Source organism: Sphaerodactylus townsendi, linkage group LG07, assembly GCF_021028975.2.
Source record: "Sphaerodactylus townsendi isolate TG3544 linkage group LG07, MPM_Stown_v2.3, whole genome shotgun sequence".
NCBI lineage: Eukaryota > Metazoa > Chordata > Lepidosauria > Squamata > Sphaerodactylidae > Sphaerodactylus > Sphaerodactylus townsendi.
The window spans coordinates 100,868,108-100,891,771 of record NC_059431.1 but is presented as its reverse complement, the minus strand read 5'-3'; the positions used below and the strand labels follow the sequence as shown (position 1 = coordinate 100,891,771).

At 42.8% G+C, this 23,664-nt stretch overlaps 1 protein-coding gene across 3 annotated transcripts in view; it reads left to right on the top strand.

The window, feature by feature from the left end:
• The window catches only part of ZCCHC7 (zinc finger CCHC-type containing 7), a 168,112-nt gene that overhangs the window by 142,125 nt on the left and 2,323 nt on the right, over positions 1–23,664 (top strand). For all 3 annotated transcript variants that reach the window (XM_048503934.1, XM_048503932.1, XM_048503933.1), the window contains one exon: positions 19,165–19,260. In XM_048503934.1, coding sequence (XP_048359891.1) covers positions 19,165–19,260 — 96 coding nt within the window. The remainder of the gene's footprint in view (positions 1–19,164; positions 19,261–23,664) is intronic.

Below are 23,664 nucleotides of genomic sequence, written 5' to 3'. Positions count from 1 at the left end.
AGGAAAATGGAACAGGAACTGAGATGAGCGGATTTGGTGAAAAGTCTGCAAGAACATCTTATAGGACATTTATAAAATCCTATGAGATTGCCTTGATGGCTGCAAAGAAGGACTTTTTATGACCTCCGTTGCATCTGCTAGCTCATGCCCAACCCAGTTATTTAGGATCCGTCTCCTATGTCCCTTTCTGAGGAACCCAAAATTATTAATGATTCGAATTTTGGCTGTGAGCTTTTTTGCAGACAAAATCTTGTCACTCTGCCGGGACTGGCCTGTCAGTAGTGATACAGTAAGTGAGCTCTCCCAAGCTAAGTTGGACGAGACCCTTGTTGCTGTGAGTTCAACCACTTGCCTGCTGGATCCCTGCCCTTGTGGCTAGTCAAGACCAGTGGTAATAGGGTATGGTAGTCCTTGCTGGAGATTGTTCTTAGAGTCAGGGACTTTCCTACAAGGGCTGAAGGAGGCGGTGGTGAAACTACTCTTGAAGAAGCCATTGTCAGATCCTTTAGATCTGACCAGCTATCACCCAGTTTCAAATTTGTCATTCCTGGGAAAGGCAGTTGAAGGAGCAGTGGCAACACAGTTACAGGTGTTATTGGATAAGACTTCAGGATTGGACCTGAAGAGGCAGCATCTCTGAGAGGCAGCAAAAGGAAGCAGAGGCCAGCTTAAAAGAGAGTTAAAGATGAGCTGTATTTTTGGGGGGTGGGGGTGCGGGATGTTAACCTTAAAACCAAATCTCTGTGTTTGTTTTTTTGAGGGCTTGGGAGGGTGTTTGTTTTGTTTTGTTTGTTTTTCACCAAGTGCTTGCCTCAGGCTTCTGAGAGGTGGGCTCTAGTTAACTGCCATCCAGCTCTTTTGAGCAGTCTCTGAGAGGCAGTAGTGTGCACCGTAAGGCAGCAGAGGGGAGGCAGTAGATGGGAGCTGAACTGGAAGCAAAAGGCAAATTCTGGGGGTTTTTTTGAGGGGGTACGTGTTGTCGTTAAATCATTCATCACCTTCTGCTCTCTCCTGAAAGATTGGTTGATTGGAGACTTGATTGGAAGCAGAGGCTTCAACCATTAGATCTCAGTACCTGGAGTTCAGTGAGCTGGTGCTTGGCTAACAGGCACAGCTAATATTCATTTTGTGGAATTTAGTGGGGGAGACTTTTTGAAAGGAGCCATATTTAAGACTACTAAATATGGATGGTCAGGGAGTTGCTGTAGTCACCTGTAACAGCTGTGATATGTTTGGTTTTGGGTGGCTATACTTGAAGCAAGTGCAAATTGGTTGCTCTCTTGGAAGAGAAGATCCAGCAGCTTGAGGAGCACATATCTACTTTTCAGCACATTAAGAAGAATGAGGGTTTCCTAGGCAGAGTGGAGCAGATGATACTAGGTGGAGAACACTGGGGAGTTCTCTGAGAAGGTCAGCTCTCAAACACAGGAGATGGGCATTTGGAGAAATGTGACACATAGAAGTAGAAGGACCAGGAAGCATTCTGTGAGTTTGAAGCTACAGAATCAGTTTGAAGTTCTCTCCCTTGTCAGTGAGGATAAGGAACAGACACTTGAGCAACGGAGTCAGTCCTTGGAGAATGTGCTAATGACAGAAGGTTCAGCCCATGGAATGACTCCTGTAAAACCCCAGAGAAAAAGAAACGGTAGTGGTAGGGGACTCCCTGCTGAGGGGAACAGAAGCAGTGATTTGCAGGCCTGACAAGATGCCTCGAGAAGTGTGCTGTCTCCCTGGGGCAAAAGACTGTGATGTCATGGAGAGGCTGACAAGACTTGTGTTGTGTGGACAAATACTTATTTAGCAGAGTTAATGCAATAATGAGGCAGAGACCAGTTGCTTTACTGAAATAAAGTTTACTTACTACAGGGAAGGGAAACTTGGAAGAAAAACAATAAACATCTTTCTTACTAGCTAGCACCAACAGCCAGCTTGCTGCTTAGACTATTACATGGCTACTAAGCTATAGACTGAACTGAGAGAGTGAGTGAGAGAGAGAGCGAGAGAGTGAGCACGTGCAGAGTGCAACACAAAGAAGATATATCTAAAGCCTACGTGCAGACCATTTTATGCATGTGGGTACCCAACCAATAGGTATCCAATTACCTGGTCACTGACTTCTGGAACCTCACTAACTAATTAGCATTGCAACAATTAACTCCTTCATTACATGGATTATTGTGACTGGCACTTGCCAAATCCCATCAAACCCCTTCCTCAGAAGTGACAGTTTCACAATCATTAATTCCAAACATAAACTTTCACGAAGATTCAGCTGAAGACTTCATCGTGTTCAGTGAAACTTGGTACAGATGTCAGCCACCATCTCTTCTGTCACGAGCAGTACTTGGAGTGTTAGATCAGATCTAAAATATCTTGCTGAGCCATTTCCTCTCAAAGGAAATTGAGTTTTGCTTCATTGATGTTTGTTTCCTTTCTTAATGCTCAGTATACATTTGTCCACTAGGGCAATGCATGGGCTGGTGCATTAAAATTCACTCCATACATAGTGATTGGTTTAAAAGTCCTCCATCTACACCCAAAGTCCAATAGCAAATTCTTGATCCATTCCAATTCCAGTTTGCAGGCATCACAAGCAGACGATGCATTCAGCTTCAACCGTTGATTTTGGGTAACTATAGTTTGCTTTTTTGAAAGCTTGTCCAGCTTATTAAGTTGTTACCATAGAAGAAAGCATTTCCACTTGTAGATCTGCAGTCATACTTCTGTTCTGCCCAATCAGCATCCATGTATCCCACCAGTCGTGGGTTATCACAGGGCGAAAACTTTAGTTTAAAGTCCACAGTGTCAGCGAGATATCTTGCCATTCTCCTGACAGCTTCCCAATCGTGGTGATTGGGTGAATTTGTCTTTCTGCTTAGAATTCCAACAGCTGATGCTATATCAGGCCGTGCGATATTACTTATGTATAATTCTACTGCCCCCCACTGAGATCCTGCCGATTTCCATTTCCATCTTGTCATCTTGGTTGGGCCTGCTGTGATTCCATCTGGGCCCACCTGTTCCTCCCTTCCTTTCTCTTTCTTTTATTTTTTTCCTTGCTTTTAGCCTTAGGCGGGGCGCCTGTTTGAACTGTTTTTAAGCTGTTGAATTCCTTGGATTGTTCAAATTATATGTAATTTGCTGCCGGAGTTTTAATGTTTAATTATTATTATTATGTTATTATGTTATTGAGTTGCTGTTGATGACAGCCATGTTGTTGAGCCGCCTCGAGCCCTTCGGGGAAGAGGCGGCCTAGAAATCTAAAATATAAATAAATAAATAAATAAATAAAAGTTTTCCAATTGCTTCTCTGTAGCAATGGCCATCTTCCAGTGGTTCACCGCCATCTACACTCAGGTATCCAGGATCCATTGGAGTGCTTGCTGCTTTGGCAGTTTTCATGTTCATTGAATCAAGAAAGTCCAGAATTTTGGATTTCTGGTGATTAAGAATACTCCCATCTTGGGCTCTCTCTATTTGTATTCCCAGATATTGCTTTGCTTCTCCCAGCTGTTTGACTTCTACAGACTGGTTCAAGGTATTGGCTATTTCTGCCGCATCTTCACAAGTCTGGCAACATACTAGAAGATCATCCACAAAAGTTAGCACATACTGGTACTGTCCATCTTTCATTCTGGTGAACAAACATGGATCTGCTTTTCCTTGTTTAAATCCTTGATCTTTGAGTAGTTGTTTTAGAGTATCATACCAAGATTTTGCTGCTTGACACAAACCATAAAGACTTTTCTGGAGTCTACATACAAGTTGATTGTTCTTGGGTTGCTGTAGTCCCTGTGGTAATTCCATAAAGATCTCCTCTGATAATTTTCCATTCAAAAAGGCAGTTCTTATGTCCAAATGCTGCATTTGCATCTTTCTTGAGGCAGCAATGCTCAAGAGTGTTCTCACAGTTGAATAGCTCACAACTGGTGCAAAAGTTTCAAAATAATCTTGTCCAGGTTTCTGGCTGTAGCCTTTTGCTGAGGCCGAGCTTTATATTTCTCCATGCTTCCATCTGTGCTTTCGTTTAATTTTAAAAATCCACTTACACCCCACTGCTTTTCTGTCAGGGGGAGCAACTTGGTCAGAATCCAGGTTTGAGATTCTGCTTCAGGGAGTGAGTTCATCTTGTATTGCTTCCATCCATTTATCTCTTTCAGAAGCTGGTAACTGCAGCATCTCTTCCCCAGCTCGTGGAGTCAATTGCTTCATACCGCATTCTGGGTATGGGAGAACATAATCGAATTAATATTTACGTTGGCTTTACACCTTTGTTTGCTCTGTTTGACCTCCTCACAGCAGGTGGCTCTCTTCCTCCTCTGGTCTCTCCTCTCCTGCTCCCCCTTCTGGTTGGTTTGGCCTCCTCGGCGCATGTAGCCTGAGTGGCGTGCCAACTGGGCTGTGGGATCTTCAACTATCTCCACGAGACCATTCATTAAAGCTTACTTCTTCCTCCTCATCAGGGACTGGCTCCCTTGCTGTAATGAGTCCAACAGGCTTAGCTGCATTCAAAACAGTTCTTTCGATCCACATAAACAACATTTCAAAACTTCCACTTTAAAAGTCTCTGGATGCATTACTCTGAAACCTTTAGAATTTGGATTGAAGCTTAGAGCCAGAACACTGCCAAGCTTGGCTCTCTGGCCTGAATTTTCCTCTCTCTGCTTTGAGGGATGTATGTATAGACTTTTTTGCCCCAAAAGGCTTCAGGTGCTTTAGCACTGGAAGCCTGGTTTCTTTCCATGCCACATCTCAAAAGGGACTCTTGTTAGTTGATCTCACACAAACTGCAGTGTTATAAAGAGATAAGCTGCAGTATTCACTGCCTTCTCCCCAGCATGGTTCTGGCAGATTTGCCTCAGTGTTAGGAGACAGCGTGCAGCATCTATCAAAGAACGATTGAATTTCTCTGCCAATCCATTTGTTGGCGAGAGGAGAATATTTTACTGCTCTGGCATTCTGCACCTTTCTGACTCCAGAGTATCTTTGGAACTCATTGCTGCAATACTCCAGTCCCATTGTCACTGTACAAACCTTGTGGGGCTCTGCCAAATTTGTTTTTCAGAGCAGCAACATAATTCCTAAACTTCTCCGGGACCTGGTCTTTTTGTCTTTTATCAAAAGTAAACATAGGCAAAATGACTTGCACTGTCCACAAAACTCAAAACATATCTTACCCTCCCCCACAGAGGGTTTGAGGGGACCAATCAAAATCAGTGTGCACTCTCTCCAGAATGGCAGTCTCTTTTGGCTCATAATCAGAACTCAACTTTGGCGCAGTAGACTTTGCTTTTAATGCAAATCTCCACATCTCTGTCTGCTGAGTTCACACTCTCTTTACTTCCAATCCACAGTCTCAAAACATGCTTCTTAACAGAATCAAAATTTCTATATGAGCTAATCTGAGATGCCACATATAAAAGGCAATTCTCGTGATGGTCACAGCTCTTAGTCACAGAGAAAATCTTTTTCTCCTTCCTCAGAAACATTCCGTATTTCTGTTTTAGCATCCTTCAGATAGTAAAAAACTCCACGCTTTTGGCAGCACAATACTCGAGTGTCATTTTTAACATCCTTTATCACCAAAAATTGCCGTCTCTTATTGCAATATCAAAACCAGCACTAATTAGAGGCGAGGAACAGATATTATGTTTTCCAGGAGAATTACTTGGACATACATCACATTTCAAAAGAGTGTGTTCAATAAGATTTCCATACACATCCTGAAACATGGATTTTAACAATTCCTTTTCCTTCCCAGCTTTTTAAAAAAGGCAGGCCACTTTGGCACTGAATCAATTCATCATTACATGGGTGTCATTTCAACAAAATGGGAGGTTTTGCTGTTCACAATGTGGCAATCTGACCCTGAATCAAGCTTAAATATAAATCATTTCGCGGTCTTCCAGCCTGGAGCTGGCAACCATGTATGGATTGGTCTCTGTTCATGCCTTTTTTCTTTGTTGGCCGGATGAGGAATCCTCCCCCTCCCATTTCCTTTGTTACCACTTTGGGATGCCCGGGTTGTTTATGACTGTCCTTTTCGCGGGCTTCTTCTTTGGGATGAAGCCTCTGCGCTCTTCTTACAGTTTTTTTTTGGCAATATGTGGCCAAACTCTCCACGACGAGTAACATTTGAACTCTCTTTGTTTGAAAGTGCTTTTCCAAACATCCACAAGCTTACACCAAGCTCAGGATTGCTGGCTTCTGTTTTCACAGCTTTAATGCATTCATCCACGTAAGAAATTCAAAGACATATAAATTTAACTCCTAGAAATCCTCCTTTGCTTCCAAAACTGGATATTTCACTTTTTTATAGGATTTGGGGAGACCACTTAAGATTAAAGCAATTATGTCAGAGTCATCAGCGGTGCTCCCCAGAAGACTTTAATCAAGGACACATGATTCATCACTTTGTTTAAATGTTCACACCAGATCTCCATTCTTTCGTTGCAATCGAAATGAGAATAACTGCTTTTTTCAATATGATTCTCTGTTTGGAAGATTTGTGAGCAGTACTTTTGCAGTCAGACCTTTTCCATAATTCTTTTGCTGTAGCACTCTCATTGTTAATAAAGAGAGAATTCTTTTCTCTGAAGGGATTCTTAAAAGCATAGCCAAGACCCGTTTATCCCTTCTAAGGAAGGTCTGTAGCTTCTACTGCTTCATTGTCAGGATGGTCATCACTCCAAAATATCATTTAGCTGCAGAGATTCTAGAGTGCATTCCACAGTCTTTTTCCATATTAAGAAATCTTGTGGGATTAACTTAGGTAAGGTTACTTCCCTGTCAGTTGACGAGGCCATCTCTCTTCGTTTCTCCAGCAGTCGGAGTTTCTTTGCATTCAGCAAACGTCACAGCAGGGGTTTCCCCAATTCAGGCAGGAGGGAAAAAAACTCAAAAGGTAATCCAGAAAAGGAGCTTTTGAACAAAAAAGAAAAATCTTCCCTCTTCTTAACTCAGCAACTGTTTCTTACAGTCTCTCCTCAACGCAGCACAACGTTCTGGGCCCATAACCTTTGTTGTGTGGACAAATACTTATTTAGCAGAGTTAATGCAATAATGAGGCAGAGACCAGTTGCTTTACTGAAATAAAGTTTACTTACTACAGGGAAGGGAAACTTGGAAGAAAAACAATAAACATCTTTCTTACTAGCTAGCACCAACAGCTAGCTTGCTGCTTAGACTATTACATGGCTACTAAGCTATAGACTGAACTGAGAGAGTGAGTGAGAGAGAGAGCGAGAGAGTGAGCATGTGCAGAGTGCAACACAAAGAAGATATATCTAAAGCCTACGTGCAGACCTGCATGTAGCCCACCCAACCAATAGGTACCAATTACCTGGTCACTGACTTCTGACCTCACTAACTAATTAGCATGCAACAATTAACTCCTTCATTACTGGATTGTGTGACTGGCACTTGCCAAATCCCATCAACTTGTCAAGCCCACTGACCATTATCCCTTCCTTTTGATCCACATGGGAACAAATGACACTGCAAGACTTAGCTTTTGGGACATCACAAGGGATTTTGAGACTCTGGGAAGGAAGCTGAAGGAAAATGGGAGGTGTCTAAGGAAACCAGCATGGATGGCTAAAGAACTTTCAACCGAGCTGTGATTTACATAAACAAGAAATGGCAAAAGAGGGAAATCACCAAAGAGGAATTCAAACAAATAATCAAGAAATGTGGGGAGAAAGTCAAATAAGCTAAAGTGCTGAATGAACTCAGGCTTGCTAGAGAGGTTAAAACCAATAAAAGAGGCTTTTTTGGTATTGGTTCAAAACAAAAGAAAGAAAAGGGATATGATAGAGTCATTGCATGAAGAAGATGGCAAAATGCTAGTAGGATGGAGAAAAGGCAGAATTACTCAACTACACAGACTTGGTCTTCTCCCCAAAAGAAAACAGTGCTCAGCCAGGGAGAAATGGAACAGAAAATGCAGTAAGGGAAATTCAGCACAGAACAAATAAATAAATGATACAGAAATACCTGGCTACTTTAAATGAACTCAAATCTCCAGGGCCTGATGCTGCATTCCAGGGTATTAAAAGAACTGGCAGAGGTAGCCTCAGAATCACTTGCAATAGTCTTTGAGAATTCCTGGAGGAGAAGTCCCAGCAGGCTGGAAGAGGGCTAATGTGTTTCCATCTTCAAAGAGTGGAGGGGCAGAGGACCCAAACAATTACTGCCCAGTCAGCCTGACATCAATACCAGGAAAGATTAAACAGATGGTCTGTAAGCACTTAGAAGGGAATACTGTGATCATTAAAAGTCAACATGGGTTTCTCAAAAACAATCACCACTATCTTTAAGAGTGCAATGTCAACGTTAGCCTAAATAAACTCAAAAATACACACGTTGCACTCTGGCTGTGTCCAATCTTATATATTGATCTTACATATAATTAATCAACTTAACACTTCTATTTGCATTTACATTTCCTTATTTTTCTGACAAAGTTCTTAAAGATACAGCATAAGTCTTCCAACTCTTATAACTAAACATAAATAACCACTTAGTCCATTCAATTCTTTTTTCAGAAACAAAGCTTCAGTTCCATATAGTCCATATTCCAATTCTGTAGGTTCGACATAAAAACATCTTGTGCGTATAGAACGTTTTTCGTGCGTCTTCTTCAGTATGTCAGTATGTTCAATCACACTTCCAACAGTCCTTTGAGGCTTCTAATGGGTATATCTGAAATTAAAGTTACACAGATACATATATACTGAAATCAGAATTATGCATATTCATGTATCTTTCTTTCTGATGCAAGAAAGACTGGTGCAAGAAAGATAGATGAATGCCATTAAAACCACAATTCAAGAAGGACATTGACAAGCTGGGATGGGTCCACAGAAGGGTGACCAACATGGTAAGAGGTCTGGAATCCACTATGAGGAGAGACTTAGGGAGTTGGGTATGTTTAGTCTGGAGAAGAGAAGATTGAGAGGTGACATGATAGCCATGTTTAAATGTTTGAAGGGATGTCATGTTGAAGAGGCTTGTTTTCTTCTGCTCCAGAGACTTGGACAAGGAGTAATGGATTCAAGGTGCAAGAAAAGGATTCCACCTAAACATTAGGAAGAACTTCCTGACAGTAAGGGCTGTTGGTGGAATACTTCTTCGGAGTGGAGTGGAGTCTCCTTCCTTGGAGGTTTTTAAACAGAGGCTGGATGGCCATCTGTCAAAAGTTCTTTGATGGTGTATTCCTACATGCCAGGGAGTTGATAACCTTTGTCGTCTCTTCCAACTCTGATTCTATGATTGGACCCATTTCAGTCTGGCTTCTTCCCTTACCATGGGACAGACCATGTTGCTGTTCTCACAGATTACCTCTGGCACCAGCTGGATAAAGGTGGAGCAGTGCTGCAGTTGTTGCTCGACCTTACAGCAGTGATTGATACAGTTGATCACATCGTTTTGACCCACCACCTCTGCAATGGTGGGTCAATGCTGGGGGCAGGAGAATTGTCCTCTTGGTGCCCTGTTGATTGCGGGATGCCATGGGGGGCAATTGTTTCCCCAAAGTTAGTTAACATCTATATGCACACCTGGTCCAGAGTTTTGGGTTGATGACACTAATGACACTTAACTATACCTCTTGATGGGGACCAGCCAGAAGCCACCCCAGAATACCTGGCCAGGTGTTTGGAGGCTGTTTTGAAGTGGTTGTGTCAGAACAGGCTGAAGTTAAATCCTTTGAAGGCGGAAATTCTGTGTCTGGGTCAGGGAGGACCAGTGGGAGAAGACTGGCTACTAAAATTGGATGAGATGGCATTGGCATCTTCACCTGCTGTCTGGAGCCTGGATCATGACCTTGGATGCCTCATTATCAGTGGCGGCCCAGGTCACACGGACAGTCAAATTGGCGTTTTACCACCTTGGCCACATAAAGCAGCTGACCTATTTTTCTTGACCTGACCTAACTACAATGATCCATCAACAGTCACCTCCAACTGGATTACTGTAATTCTCTCTGTGCTGGGCTTCCCTTGAAGTTGCTCTGAAAATTAAAGTTGGTCCAGAATACAGCTAGGCGGGTTCTCACTAGCCCTGCCCCCCAGCATGATCAAACATATCTCCAGTGCTTCACCAGCTGCCCTGGTTGAGTTCCGGATCGGTTCACAGTGTTGGTTTTGACCTTTAAAGCCCTGAGCGGTCTGGGGCCCTTGTATCTATGGGACTCCCAGTTGGGAAGTTCTCACAATGGACTCCCAGTTGGGAAGTTCTCACATCTATGGGAAGTTCTCACAATGGAGAGATGTCGGGAGTGGTGTCCCCCAAGGATCCGTTTTGGGACCAGTGCTCTTTAACCTATTCATAAATGACTGGAAGTAGGGGTGGGTAGCGTGGTGGCCAAGTTTGCAGATGATACCAAATTATGTAGGGTGGTGAGAACCACAAAGGATTGCGAAGAGCTCCAAGCGGACCTTGATAAATTAGGTGAGTGGGCTCAGAAATGGCAAATGCAGTTCAATGTAGCAAAATGTAAAGTGATGCACATAGGGCAAAAAAATCCAAACTTCACATTACATCAGCTAACGGGGGTCCAGTGCTATCAGTCACAGACCAGGAAAGGGATTTAGGCGTCTTAGTTGATAGTTCCATGGGAATGTCAACTCAATGCATGGCAGCTGTAAAAAAGGCAAAACTCTCATGTGCTGGGGATAATTAGGAAAAGGAATTGAGAATAAAACTGCAAAGATTGTCATGCCTCTTTATATAAAGCAGTGAAGATGCTGACCGCATTCTAGAGTACTGTGTCCAGTTCACAATGGTCACGCATCTCAAAAAGGATATTGAGGGAGATAGAAAGTGCAGAGAAGGGCAAACAAGGATGATTGAGGGACTGGAGCAACCTTCCTTATGAGGAGAGGCTGCAGCGTTTGGGACTCTTTAGTTTGGAGAGGAAGGCGTGTGCTGAGAGGGGGGATATGATTGAAGTCCACAAAATTATGCATGGGGTAGAAAGTGTTGACAGAGAGAAATTTTTCTCTCTTTCTCACAATACTAGAACCAGGGGGCATTCATTGAAAATGCTGGGGGGAAGAATTAGGACTAATCAAAGGAAACACTTCTTCACGCAACGTGTGATTGGTGTTTGGAATATGCTGCCACAGGAGGTGGTGATGGCCACTAACCTGGATAGCTTTAAAAGGGGCTTGGACAGATTTATGGAGGAGAAGTCGATTTATGGCTACCAATCTTGATCCTCCTTGATCTGAGATTGCAAATGCCTTAACAGACCAGGTGATCGGGAGCAACAGCCGCAGAAGGCCATTGCGTTCACATCCTACATGTGAGCTCCCAAAGGCACCTGGTGGGCCACTGCGAGTAGCAGAGAGCTGGACTAGATGGACTTTGGTCTGATCCAGCTGGCTTGTTCTTATGTTCTTATGTTCTTATCACCCCAGGGGACCTTATGTTCTTCCAGTATTAATCTACTAGAAATTTCTGGCCTGAAGGGCATCCAGCTAGCCTTGACCAGGGCCAAGGCTTTCTCAGCCCCTGCCCCTACTTGGTAGAACTCTCTACCATCTGAGATCAGGGTCCTGTGGGATGAACTACAATCTGCAGGGCTTGAAAACAGAGCTATTGAGGCAGCTTTGATCTGTCATCTAATCTGGCCTCCCCTTCCTCTTTTTCCCTCTTCCCCTCTCCCCTTTCCTTTTCATCTTCCCTGTTCTTTTGTCCTTTTCCTTTTTTTCCTTCCTGTTTTCCCCCTCCCCTCTGCTTTCCTCTTATTCTGTCTAAAACAGAAAATTTTAAGATTTAGGGGGAGGGGTTTGGGGGTTATTGTGTATTTTTAGTTTAGGAGAGGATCCCTGCCAGGGGCATCTTTCCTTTATTTAAAACACTGGGAATCCCTAAAGCAGGGGTGGCCAACCTGTGGCACTCCAGATGTTCCTGGACTGCAATTCCCATCAGCCATGCTGGCAGGGGCTGATGGGAATTGTAGTCCAAGACCATCTGGAGTGCCATAGGTTGGCCTCCCCTGCCCTAAAGTCTTATTATGCAAGTGCTGTTAGTCCAATTGTGGATATGTAAATTATTTAATTTATCAATGTTTTTAGCTATAATACAGGATTGATTAGATTGGATTTTATTGGTTGTGTGTTTTACTGTGTGACTTTGTTGTTTGCCGCCCTGAGTGAGTTTAATTTTTTTTAAGCACATACATGCACACAAACTACTTTCAATTCCATAAGGTGGAAGTGGAGCTAATAAATGTTTAAAATTAATTGAATAAATACAAGGAACCTCTGACAAACACTGCATGGAAGTTACTGTCACTATATTCCTCTTGCCAGATTTCTGTACGTGTTCATGGTAAGTTGGGGAAATTTCTTCCTCTTGAAGCTGTTAGCTGTCCATGTATTCGTACTACTAAACAGACTCCTGAATTATTCTGTAAAGGCAGTGCAGGTCAGATACGTGTCCCAAATGAGCACTAGCCCAGAGTTAAAATTCTGTTGCAGAGAAAACCAGAGTTTGTCAGGATTGGGAGTTACTGTAATGTAGTTTGATCTATACATGAAACAGTCTAAACCAGACAGAGTGATAGCCAGTGTAAACTGATTGATGTCACAAGACGGTGACCTCAGATTCAGCAGAGATCGGAGAGTGTTAGTAAGCAATTGCAACTTTTCATGTTTTATTCTGCTGTCATTAGGGATTTGTTTGATGGATAGTATAAGACCTGAGTTGTGATGATGCTTTCTCAGGGATTCAAGTCAGACATTGATTTTACAATTAATAACTTTAAATAATGAAAGCATTTTATAGTAGCAAACTCTAAGCCGTTTACTCCTTAACATTTTGTCTACATGGTATGCTGAATGTATGTTTATCAAGTCATGCATCCACAGGTCTGTATTTCCAGTGGGCCATTTGACTTTTCCCCCCCCAAACAGCATCTCCCCCCACCAATCTGATCGCACCGCTTATATTTCCAAAGCATTTTGCAATGTGGCTTAAGAGGGTCGTGTTCCACAGAGGGGGAGGGAAGCCAGAAGACCCATCCTCCTCTCAGAAGTATGTGGGGCCTGGTAAAAACCCCAAAAGGAGCACTCTAAATTCTGGTTTAGGTGTTACTTTTAATGTTAAATGACATGGTATACCATAGGAGGCTTACATTTAAAAAAAGAAAGAAACAGTTTGTTCCCTTTGAATAGCGTGGGAGCACTCCAAGATAAGCGGATATAGATTTGATCAGGAACCTGAACGGGAGACTACGGGGAATCCCATATAAGAGCAGCGAGCCAGATCTAATTTGCATTTGGAAAGAAAGCATATTGTCAAATAATTTTTTTTTCCAACGCAAATTTGGGAGGGGAAAAAAAAGCAGCCGAGTGTGTTTTTCCTTGTCAGCATGTGCCGTCAAAAGATAGAAGGGCGGGGGAGGGGACGGAATGAACAGACCATTCCTTTTAATTAGTGAAATTTTAAGTCGGGATGCATATCTTAAGAAGTAATGAGCTTCATAAAAGCAAGACCTCATTGGATCAAAGTCAGTTTAAGATAAGGGCATCTGAAGGTCACCGAGGGAGCTGCCCAGCAGCGCCATTTGCATAAAAAATTACTGTCAGAAATAGGCCGGGGAGGCAGCTCTGGCAGTTTGATCTCTTGGCCTTTGTCATGGAGATTCCTGGTCCAGGAGGAAGGAAGGCCAGTGGCCCAGATAATGATTAACTGTTTTAATGGCATTCATTCATTCATTCACTCATTCCACACTAACTACTCATGCAGAAAAAAGGGTTATGTAAAATGACATTAGAAGAAAATCATTTGTAATCGTTGCATCGGGGCTGCACTTTGAGGAGACATTAGGAGTAAATCCATGGCGTGGTAGGCTTATGCTTTATCTTCTGATATTTACTGAGTTTACTGGTGCATGAAAAGCTTTCAGCAAGAATAGCAGATGGGATGGACCTTTCATAGGTAATGCTATCTACCGGGTTATTACTTCTATATATTGATAGTGAAGTAATCTTCAAGATATCACCCTACAAAATATAGATTATTTAAATGTTTGTAACAAAAAATCCCATAACACAGAGGAGCGACTATCATGAATACTTCATTTTGTACCAGTTGGATCACAAACCTTAAATGCTTTTTAAAACCTGAAATAATGAGAATAGAGTGAGCTTGACACACTGGGGTCTCTCTCCCCCTCTCCCTTTTTGCTTTTTGGACAGCTGTAGGGAGATATGCATAGTTAATCTGAATAGCAGGTATTCAATTTAATTTGTCTCTTTAAATCTGACCTTTTCTACTACATAAACAAAAGGAAAGTGCCTTGCAAATAGCTTCCAGTATCACGTGAACACACCCACCCAAAACCTCCTGAAGGATTTTTTCTGAGAATTGTAAAACACAGAGGCAGGCTCCCATTGTTACTGATTCCAAGTGCTTATGTACAATTATCTTCTAAATGAGAACCTTTTCTTGCCCCTTTTCCTGTAGCTTGGGGAGTAGATCAATGTTGTTCAGAAATGTTGTTCAGATGTTGATCAAACTATTTAGGCATGTTTTTATCAGTTAACACAACTGAGAAGCTCTGGTGTAAAAACCAGACTCCCACAAATAGATAGCATCCATGAATGTATATCTTCTCTGTTGGGGCTAGACATCCCTAGCAGACAGAATTGAGCTAAATGATCCCCCCTCCCCTTGCACAAGTGGGGTCAGCTAGCCCACCTGCTCACACAACTGGTACATTTGTGTCCTCTAAGGAAAAGGCACCTCATTGTAAAGCTGTCTTATCAGTAACTCAAGCTGCATTATGCTGAGGTAGATTGTTGGTCTGTCCACTTCAGTTATCTATATAGTGAAGTTGACCAGACCTAAGGATATTTACATCTGGAGGCTGGAGCTGTGAATGAGCTAGGCAAGTCTGTCTGAAAGCCTGAAAATAGCCACAGGTTTGCAGAAAAATCTGAAACCTTAAAAAAATACACTGGGGGTTTAAAAAACCCAAAATGATAAAAAAGAGTCCCTGTAGCTTTAAGATGCAGAAGCCTTTTGATTCCAGGGCAGTTCTGGCCTTTGAGGGAGGACATATCAGGGTCAGGCCTGGGGTTAGGGTTGCCAGTAAGTTGGGAAATTCCAGGAGATTTTCTGGTGGGGAGGGTTTGGGGAAAGAAGGGATCTTGGCAGGATATAATGCCATACAGATTATCCTCCAAAGTAGTCATTTTCTCCAAGGAGACAGATCTTTGTCATCTGGAGATAGATGTGATTCATTGGTCATTGGTCTTCTGCACAATCCCACATTGGGACTGCACATGCACAGGCTGAGCCCTGGTGAAGATCTCAAGCTTTAATGATAGCGGGCGCTCTACCAGCCATTGGTTGCGTGTGCACTTCCCTTCTAACAGCACTAGACCAATGGCCCGACACCACCTCCCTCAGTTCCTTCTTTGACGCTCCAGAAGGTTCTTTGAGCTGCGCCCTACTTTAAAACTTTACAACCTCTTTGATTTCTATTTTCTCCCCACTCCAGGCTTTTTGGTGGTGGCTGTCAGGGCAGTCGTCATGGAACAGCAGAGTTTGTTTAAAAAATGAACATGGTGTGGGTCAAAAATGATTCTGATAAAAACACTGATAAAAATGCCCTCTACTTTTTGTGCCTTGGTGAGGGCCACGACATACCAGCTTGTAAAATTTGTCAAAAGTTCACTTCACATGCTAGGGCTGACAGGGCTTCGAAGCTGAAAGCAGCCCTGTGCCTAAAGGCTTTATCAGTAGTAGAAGGCCCTGAAAAGCAGGTGGTGGTGGATCCAAGGAGGAAGAAGGACAGATAGTGGACACTTCCCCTGACTAATGGGTGGCAGAGGCATGAGCTCTGTCACCATCCGAGGACTTACAATCTGAACAAATGTTGCATGTGGCACAGGTTTTGGAAATGGAGGTGGAAATCGAGGAAATCAAGATTTCAAAACCTGAAGGGGGGGTACTGTTACTTGTGTATGCTTCTGGGGTGGTAGCATTTCCATTTTTGGATAGTTTATTGGAGATGCTGACATATTTTATTGGAGATGCTGACAGATTTGTGGGCAGAGTCATCCACTATGCCAGCAACCTCCAAGACATTAGAAAATTATTATAGGATTTGCCAGGACAATTGTAAGTTTTTGGGAACCCATCCTCCACCTTCTTCTGCTCTTATCACTGAAGAGATGCAACCAAAGGTGGGTCAGAGCAGACTCTCAGCTCCAGTAGATAAGGAAGGGAGAAAGTTGGATGTTTCTGCAGAGAGAGAGAGGTGACTATAAAATCTATGATTCAGCAATTTATTAAACAGCCTTATCAGGAGGCTGAGCAAATCCAGTGTTTACTGGGGCTGATGGCATCGACCATAGTCATATGCCCTTTGGCCAGGTTGCTTATGAGACCACTGCAACTTGGTTTGTGGGTAGGTTTAGACCTACTCAACACACTCAGTATAAAAAATTCAGAATACCTAGGGAGGTATGTAGATCATTACCAAAATGGCTAGTGGGATTACATCTCTGTGTCAGTATGGAGTTTGGTATTAAGACACATGATGTGATTATCACGTCTGATGTTTCCTGGTTTAGGTTGGGGAACATGGTGTGAGGGTTATTCCCCACAAGGGATTTGGTCGATGTAAAGAAAAACCTGCACATAAATGGACCAATGAGCCAGTGAACTCAGGGCTATTCAGTACAGCCTTAACTCATTCACAGATTTCTTGGCAGGCAAGGTACTTTGTACAAACAGACAAAACTGCAGCCATGTTCCATTTGAGAAGAAGAGGTTCCACAGAATTGACATTGAAGGTGACAAAAGCTGGGAGTGGGCTATCCAACACCAAGTCCAACTGCAAATGATACACATAGCAGGGAAAAAATGCTCCCCTGGTATAAATCTTGTTGAACACAATAAGGCTTGCTCTAAATGAACATGCATAGGATTGTGCTATTAGTTCTGTAACATGTGCAGCCTAATTCTGTGCACTTTGTTCAGTCAATCTTATTTCAAAAAGTGAGCAGCTGAATGCAACCATTCTAAGCAGAGTAACATCCTTCTAAGTCCATTGAAGATTTGTGGTATGTGTTAAATGCTTATTAACAGTGACGTAGGTATAAATTTTAATGGGGTGTGGCCACACCTCCCCAAGGCCCCCCTCAGCTCCATCCCCACCTGGAGACGGAGGCTCCGCCCTCACTTGGCTCTGCCCTCTGCCCCCCGGCAGCCGGCAGTCCTTCTGCCCTCCCCTCTGGTGAGGCTACAAGAGACTGACACCCCCGGGCTCAGAGAGCTGCTTTTATAAGCACTGAGGCCGGGGGAGGCATGGCTTGGGGAGGCGTGGCTATGCCCCCAAGGGCGGAGGCAGAGCTTCAGACATGTAATGAGGGGTTGAACCCAGGAAAAAAAACCCTTACCTATGTCCTTGCTTATTAATACTGGGACCTAAGAAACTATGGGAGACAACCACCATGCTAGAGGCATTTGTTCTCTCCTACACAGGAGGGAATGCCTTTTCAATGGTGTTTCTACTATAATACATGTATATCTAAAATCAAAGGAAGTATGGCTGTTGTGGGCTTTCCGGGCTTTGTGGCCATGGTCTGGTAGATTTTGTTCCTAACGTTTTGCCTGCCTCTGTGGCTGGCATCTTCAGAGGTGTATCTCAGAGAGAAGTGTGTTACACACCGTGTCCAGCCTTCAACAAAAGGAAGTATGCTTTTTCCTTGGCAATTACGCACAAGGTGTTTGCTGCGTGGTAGGGGGTGAATGTTTGCCGCAGCAAGATTTCTTCTACGGATGTATTTCCTCTAGCCCTGTTTTCACCTTCCACTGTATCCGCAGCAAGCAAATCCACTCATGGCACAATTTTAATTTTACTTCATTGCCAGAGTGGGACAGATTTGCCAGTGGACATAGCTTTGCCTCAGACCTCTTCCCTCCACCCATAACCAGCCTGCCTAATCTTAACCCCCCCCCCACACACACACACACACACACATTCCCTCACACTGCTTTGCACACATTTCTCTCACCCTTCTCCCTGTTGATAACTATTTCCTGCTTCTTGTCCTGCTGTTTCACTTCTATTGCCCATGGCATCCCCGGTTCTACATATCTTTAGATTTTTTTAAAAAAAATTAAATAGCTGTATCAATAGACCAATGAATTGATGCTAGTACTAATTTTTAAAAAAAAGACTAGGCAATCAGTCCAAACTCCCGATTTGCCCCTGCATTTGATCAACAAACTGGGACGTCTCCAGCCTCACAGTTTTATACATCAGTGATTCCTGACCACCCTGTAAAAAGCCCATCGGTCTTGATGGTTGGGTTTAGAGCACATCAGGAGATGGATGATCATGAACCTGGAGAACTTAGCCAAAGGCAGTTCACGTCCTTTTGTGGTTTTGCAGTTTGCACACCACCTTTACTCCCCTCTCACTTCCCACCATAAAAGACAGTCAGTGTTCAGGCAAAATGTACAGATGCCATATTCAAGACTTTTTGCCTTGTTTATGTCTGTGCATCTATCTATCAATAGATTGATATATCAATCTATTTATAAGGTTAACGATAAAAATTAAAGATTATATTAAAAATTAAAGCCCACGTGCCCAATAAAGAACCCATGAAGCATCCCCCTTCCCCCTAGACCAGGGGTAGGGAACCTGCGGCTCTCCAGATGTTCAGGAACTACAATTCCCATCAGCCCCTACCAGCACAGCCAATTGGCCATGCTGACAGAGGCTGATGGGAATTGTAGTTCCTGAACATCTGGAGAGCCGCAGGTTCCCTACCCCTGCCCTAGACACAAGCAAAAAGCCTGCTGATGGGTAATTCTTGGCCCGCCGCAAACAGGGCAGTGAGTAATAATGCCAAACGTGCCCCAAAACAAAGACTCCCCGGCCAATACTCTTTGAAGTCTCATGAACTTCACTGTGCATAATCAGCCCTGATAACTTGATTACATTCAGATTGATGCTTTATTACCAGTTAATCAACTCACTAAAGCTAATACACTCTAAATTTATATTCTTAATTATACTTTGATTGATTCAAATGTGAAGTATATGTGTGTTGTCAGTTTATTTGACTTATAGTTTCTCCTATTTCAAATCTTCCTTAACTTAACTGTTGCCAATTTTTTCTGTTCCAGACCAAGCCAGGACCACTCAAGAAGGCCAGCTCTTTTTCTGAACATGATGCTCCAGTGTACTGTTACAACTGTTCACGGAGAGGCCACTATGGCTACGTAAGTAGGTTCTGAAAATGTATGATCACTAGTTTTTGTTCAGAAAAACTCTATGCCACCTCTCTAGAGCAGCTTACAAACTGTTTTCTTTTAAAGATAAAACTGTAAAACAGCATCTTCATCATTTAGTATTTCACTAACAAGAACACTTCAGCAACACCCCCTGTTCAGGATCTTGAAGGCTTCTTAAGAGTTACCAGTTGTGAATGTAAAAAAATGTTATTCCAAAGCATAAGTACAATTTATATTCAATGTGCAGTCTGCCTGTTTCTCAGCCACATTGTGTAAGTAATTATGATGAACTATGAACTATGAAAAAAAGAAAATACTACTGTATATGGCCATACAACCCGGAAAAAAGCATTATTTGCTTCTCTTCCCTACCCCCTTTGTTTGTTTAGGGCATAGTATAGGGTTAAAAAGATAGGGAATGTTATGTGCTGGAAAACTAATGCAAAAAGATGTGTCTACCATTGTCTAATAAATATGACACTGCAACTTCCTTCATTGTACAATAACTTTTTTAAGGGTGAGGGGTTCTTTACCTACAGAGAGACTTCTGTCCCTAGTCTCTGATTGAAGCTTTGCAAATAATATGGTTATGTGTGTATGACTCCTGGGCTGCAGAAAATGGAAAGGTGCATTTTATTATATGGGTTTCTTGGCACTGTCACAACAGCCAAGACATTGCTCTAGTACTTCTGGCTCCTACTGGTTTGCGGTTCAAGAGAGGCTGAGTGAACCTGGCTGTCTTTTGTGAGACATTTTGGATCTCTAATTTCCATGCTCTGTTTATACAGGAGAGGACAGTGAGAGAAGTGAGTTCTTAACTGGATTACTTCCGTTTGTTAAAAGGGAGGGAGGAGACAGGTAAGAAGGACTTGATTGACCTGGAAGACTTGGGTGAATCAGGCAAAGATAGGGTGGCGCTTTGATTGCTGTCACTGTAGGGAGCACCAGCTAGCCCTCACCAGTAAAAGAAAATCAAAGCCGAGAAACATTGTTAGCAATTTGTGCCATTATTTTCAGTCTCTGAGATAGAAACACAACAACAGCTGCACTGGATCCCAGTTATTTCCTGGCTGTCGTGAAGTGATGTAGATGAGTGACATAGCAGTCAGTGTAATAAGCAACAGTCACCACATCTGATTCCTGAAGAACTCGGGAAGTTGGAGTGTGTGGTGTGGTTATGGACGTGGCGAGAAAGGAGACGGGGAGATCTGGAAACGTTGTTCGGACTCACAGTTCTTCAGCGGAAGTGAAGTGCCCAAAGTATGCATCACATGTAACACGTGATGGCCATGAAGGGGGGCAGCTGTGAATTCTTTCTGGAAATTCAATTCTGAAGCATTATGGGGGCCTGATTTGGATCAGGACCATTCTGCAGGTGAGGAGAGCCTTCAGCCCACTGCTGTCTTGTGCCTTTTTCCCCACCCCCAATGGCACTGTTTGTCCCAGCCTCACGTCCAAGTGTCCATACATGGACATCCCCCTACAATCCAAATCAGGCACGCAGAGCACTTCAGAATTCCTGTGGCAAATTCACAGCTGGTATATAGCTGTGGTGATCACATGTTACATGTACGGTGCCTTCTGAACGGAAGGAGAGCAAAGAGAAGCAGAAAGCAACTTGAAGATTAAAAGTGGAAAGGCAAAGACACAGATGTTAAGAAATTTGTAGGCGGGGACGAGTCCCGAAGGTACTTTCAAAAATGGCATGAACCTAAATTGCAGCAGCCCTTCTGTCGTTGCCCAAATTGTGAACAGCCCATTTCAGTATTAAGACTTCGTGCCCGCTGCTGAGAGTTGTAACGCAAGAAATAGAGGACCGGTAGATGTGCTTTGCATTCGTATTCCAAACTGTCAGTCAGACCGAGTGTTTCTCAGGTGGGTTAGTAGCAGGCTGAGCTTTCAGTCCTGGGTGAATTACCTGTGGTGTTCAGAAGCATCCCTGGAGTATTTAACAGTACAAAGTGTGTGGCAGTAGTGGCAGCTTACTTGAAAAAGAGGGGTCTGGGAAAGTGCATGTCATACACTGCTGAGATGATGATTCAATGCAGTGATGTTCCAAAGAGGAAACAGGAGTGCCTGTTTTTGGAGGCTTGTGCGTTTTTCACACACTAGGGCTTTACTGTCAATATGTGAACAAAAAAAGGCCATCTGTCTGCTGCATACACTCTAGACTTCGAGCAGTCTCTCCGAGAAGACCTTGGGGGAGGATGTTCCACAGCTATCAAAGATGAACTGCGCTTCTTCACATAGTCTCGTCTGAAAATATTCTGGAAAACATTTGGTTGAAACAGATTTTGCTGTTCGGAAACAACTGTTCCAGAATATTTTTCTTCCTCTGGCAAGGATTTCGAAAGGTTCAAAAATGGTTTCTGATTAAAATATGTGTCTCGCATTCCATATGCCCTCTCTCTTTACACGTGGACCATTTGGGAGTAGTGGAATTTTGAGCTTTGGATTTGAGAAAGGAAAAGATTTGCCTGAACCTTTTGTTGTAATTCTGACTAATGGCTGTGAAATATGCAAGTTCTCATTATTTTCATGGGGACTTGTGTTGGAAATTACTGGATAGCCCTGCTTTGTGAACCTCAGACAATGTCTTATTTCCTGTTCCCTTATACCAGAGGTCTGCAACCTGCGGCTCTCCAGATGTTCATGGACTACAGTTCCCATCAACCCCTGCCAACATGGCCAATTGACCATGCTGTCAGGGGATGATGGGATTTGTAGTCCATGAACATGTGGAGAGCCGCAGGTTGCAGACCTCTGCCTTATACGGTGCACTTTGGAAGATGAGCTCAGGGAATAAGATTTTTCCCTCCCCATTACAATTGGGAGGAAAATTCAGAGGGAAAAAATTGGATGTAGCATATGATTTTCCCAGACTGATAAGCAGCAAGAGAACGAGGCCATTTTAAAGACATGTGATGGACACTTAATCTCAAACTAATTTCACACAATATATTGTCGAAGGCTTTCACGGCTGGATTCAATTGGTTGTAGTGGGTTTTCCGGGCTGTGTGGCTGTGGTCTGACCACGGCCACACAGACCACGGCCACACAGCCCAGAAAACCCACCACAACTAATTGCACACACATTCACAGCTGAGATAGAATGTTCCCACTCCTTCTATGCATGCTTGTGGGAAGCCGTGAAAGCATGCTTGTGGGAAGAATAGTTGGGTTGAAAACCATGTAGCATTCTGGATTATCCCACCAAGTATGGTGTAGTAGAGTCTCTATCTCAAATCTGAGAGACCCAAGCTCAGACTGCATTCCTTGTCAGTAAATGAAATCAAATTTTATTTACAGTGGAAGACCAATAATCAGAAAATATGTAACAACAAATATTACATTTTGAATTGTTTGATAATTTAACTTAAGAGCCATATAATAATTTAGTTTAATTTAAAAGCATTTAAAATTGTTCAGTTCTGTTCCATTAAATTATGGTGAAATTTATAACCCATTAGGCAGAACTTACTTACTTAAAAAGAAATATTAATTAATTAATTCATTCATTCATTCATTCATTCATTCATTCATTCATTAGCTTAGTTTAGCTTAATATGCCACCCACCCCTGAAGGGCTCTGGGCGGTGTACAAAGGTAAAATACCATTTAAAAAAACATATAATTACAGGCAACTTAGCCACCAACTTAGTAATTTGAGGTGATTCATTAATTAATCGTTTACAGATTCTTGCTGAGAAACCGGAGCTCTTATCCAGCAGGGCCCTGAAAATTTTAGATCAAGCTTCCCTATAAAAGTTACATCTAAAACAAGTGTTCTGTGCTTTCTACTTCTCCGTACCTACTCTTTGAGTGGGGAATCTATTTGAAGCTGCCCTCCAAAACAGCTGATGGCAGGGCAGCACACCTTGCCAGAGTAAAAGCCTTAGAAGTAAGGCTGTTCATTTCAAGTGTAACTAAGTAAATAACTGCAACAGAAATATATTTTCTACTAACTGGCAACCTGAAAATAGGGGATCTGGCAAAATCCAATTGTCTTTTGATGTCTTTGTTTTAATACTTGTTTTAACACTTTGTTTTAATACTTGTTTCGCTGTATCCAGGCTAATGCAAGGAGCATTTGTGGAGCAAAGCCAAGAAATTCTAATTTACCTTTTATGGCCCTTAACCATCTTGATTTAAAATTGCCGTTTAAAATCAGAGGAAGGAGGCCTTGGGGATTAAGGTTCAACCTGAGCAATGAATAAAGGAATAGAAGGGAAACACTCATTTCCACTTTCAGCAACCTAGTCTCCAAGTGTTCCAGCACATTTGAGACACATTTTGGTACTTGGAGTACAGCTGTCAGGCATTTAGGTTGTGTCCACTCCAGAGAAGCATACCAAAATTCAGCTGGCACTAAAAAAGTACCATATACAAGTT